Below are 2500 nucleotides of genomic sequence, written 5' to 3'. Positions count from 1 at the left end.
AAATTCTTGTCATTAATCTTATTACAATCTTCAATGAAATTTTAAGTTCATTGATAGGTGATGGGAGATCGGGCATTCACCATCGCAGCACCGTCATTGTGGAACTCTCTGCCTAGTGAGCTTTGCTCAATCACTTCTGTAAATAGTTTTAAAGCTCATCTTAAGACCTTTCATTTTAGACATGCATTCATACTTAAACAGAGATTTTAATAACACTTTTGCTAATTATTTACCAATTAATTTTTATCATATTGTATATATTTTTAATGTATTAGTACATAGTCCTTGCCATATTTTTAGTTAGATATTTATCTATTATTTCTCGTATTTATAACTTAAGAATGCGCATCTGATCATAGTCATGTTAAGATGCGCACTAGAAATGAATAAATTATGAATTAATAAATTATAGAAGCAAAATGAAACTTACCATTAACCAAACCACACGGTCTCACAATGGTGTAATCCAACATTTCAGGATCCGTTCTCTCCAGCATCTCCTCCATTGTTGCCATGTCTTTTATCATACCATTCAGTAGAAGTGGGTTGATAATCCAGTCTACAAGCCATTTGTTATTTGGTCCTGGTTGAGTACACCATGCAGTCATGGTCACCAGTCTTTTAACCTCACATCTAATAATCGGTTGATGGAACGAATGATGTGATGTCCCATTAACAGGCTGACGACCAGTCATATTGACTGATTATCAGTCGAGAGCACCTGATTAACTGACTGACTAGCTGATGCTTGCCAGGCCGGCTGGCCGACAGATTACCCACTTGGCTGACAGACTGACTGACTGAATGGTCAGAATTTAGAACAACTGGCTAATTAAGCAACCTGTAGCCTAACTATTAAGATGGACTGACAGATTAATAGACTAACAAACTGATTTTCAAACATGGAGTCACGAAGAGCCCAAGACTGCAGCCATACTTCCACATGCGAAGAAAAAAGATGGCAGTATCATATTAATTTTAGTTATCCAGTAGATAGTGCTATCCACCTTTCGAACAACTGGGACTAGATGACTGACTGTCTCTGACTGACTAAGAGACAGCCTCAATTGATGACTACTTGGATTGCTCATCTGTGTCCATGAGAGATCCCAAAAAGTAATTATTTTTCCATCATCAACACTTCCAAAACTTTTCATCATCAACACTTGAAACCCCTTATTCTTGACCTACATGTACTGTCCAGTGTACCTGTACCCCATGCTTCAAGAGTTACAGGATTAATCCATATACATTTAATGAAAAAATTTTTTTCCCCCATCCCTTAAAAAACTTTCCCAACAACAAAAATGTTGGCGACTTTGTCCTGACCTCCTGCAAATTTTGGTTGTCGAAACATGTCAGAGCACCAGGGACATAAGTTACATACAGTATTTACTTGATTAAACGCCACAACATTTATTAAAATAATTGCGAGTGCTTCCGATGCGCCATTCATTCTAGGGAGGCATTAATTTCAAAATCATATTTCTTAAATCACTGACAACAATTATGGTAGATCATTTGTAAATATTACTTAAAACAGAAACAGGTTTAAAGTCAGAGAGGTCAGTCTTGTTATACTTGTCTGGTACAATTCTTGGCCTTAACAACATAAGTACAATAGACCATATTCGTATTCTCAGTATTGGACTGGAACTAGCTTGCAATGGAGGCTAATTCAGGGGAATATATTAAAAAGTATTTGCATTTGAAAAGATTCCCCTGCATTAGCCTCCATTGCAAGCTAGTTCCAGTCAAATACCGAGAATAGGAATATGGTCTATTCTGCACATTGCAAGAATTCTGAAGAATGAGCTTAATCAAGTGAAAGAGCTGCAAAGTATATTGTATGGCTACTTCGAACTTAAAATAAATTTCCAAGGCTGGTTTAGATTTTACTGAGTTACATTCTTTTGGTTGGGTGCGATGTTTATTCTCAAGGGTAGCATTTATTGGTACTTTTCCTTCCATCTGTAGCATTTAATCACGTGCGGTGTCTATTCAAGGGCGGTGCTTAATCGAGTAAATATGGTAGGTGTAAAAAATGGCCCTGTATCTTGTAATTTATCCTCGGTACAGTACCTCTTCATTCCTTCCAATAGTGCATGCAAAGATTCTGAGTAAAACGTTGTTGGGTTGAATATACTGGCAACCACTCCCAAACATGACATCACAGCATCCTTGCCCACGAGGACAGAAGCAAAACTCTCCACATCACAAGCATCGCCCTTAAATAACTCTAAGTTAGGATGCCTAAAGAACATGAATTGAGAATGGAGTTTTTTCATAATACATGAAGTATCATACCTGTACTTTTCAACTGCGGAATAGAGTAAAATGAAAGTTGGAAGATTCCAACTTTCATTTCAAACATAAAAGTATAATAAAAGGTTATAACAGCGAATGGAATTGCCTGCTCTTGGTCGCATTTTAACACCAGATCCTTAATAGTGAGATAAATAACCCTCACTTCTTTTCGATTTTCGCAGGATCTCGAACA

The 2500-nt window shown here is 37.0% G+C and overlaps 1 protein-coding gene across 3 annotated transcripts in view; it reads right to left on the bottom strand.

The window, feature by feature from the left end:
• Nucleotides 1-2500, bottom strand: part of LOC138052466 (flavin reductase (NADPH)-like) — an 11404-nt gene that overhangs the window by 8776 nt on the left and 128 nt on the right. For all 3 annotated transcript variants that reach the window (XM_068898976.1, XM_068898974.1, XM_068898975.1), the window contains exons 1-3: nucleotides 2471-2500; nucleotides 2083-2253; nucleotides 431-633 (exon numbers count right to left, since the gene is read on the bottom strand). The exon at nucleotides 2471-2500 is cut by the window's right edge and continues 128 nt beyond it. In XM_068898976.1, coding sequence (XP_068755077.1) covers nucleotides 431-633; nucleotides 2083-2253; nucleotides 2471-2500 — 404 coding nt within the window. The remainder of the gene's footprint in view (nucleotides 1-430; nucleotides 634-2082; nucleotides 2254-2470) is intronic.

The sequence above is a fragment of the Montipora capricornis genome, chromosome 6 (genome assembly GCF_036669925.1).
Source record: "Montipora capricornis isolate CH-2021 chromosome 6, ASM3666992v2, whole genome shotgun sequence".
Lineage (NCBI taxonomy): Eukaryota > Metazoa > Cnidaria > Anthozoa > Scleractinia > Acroporidae > Montipora > Montipora capricornis.
This window is presented reverse-complemented; position numbering and strand designations above follow the sequence as displayed.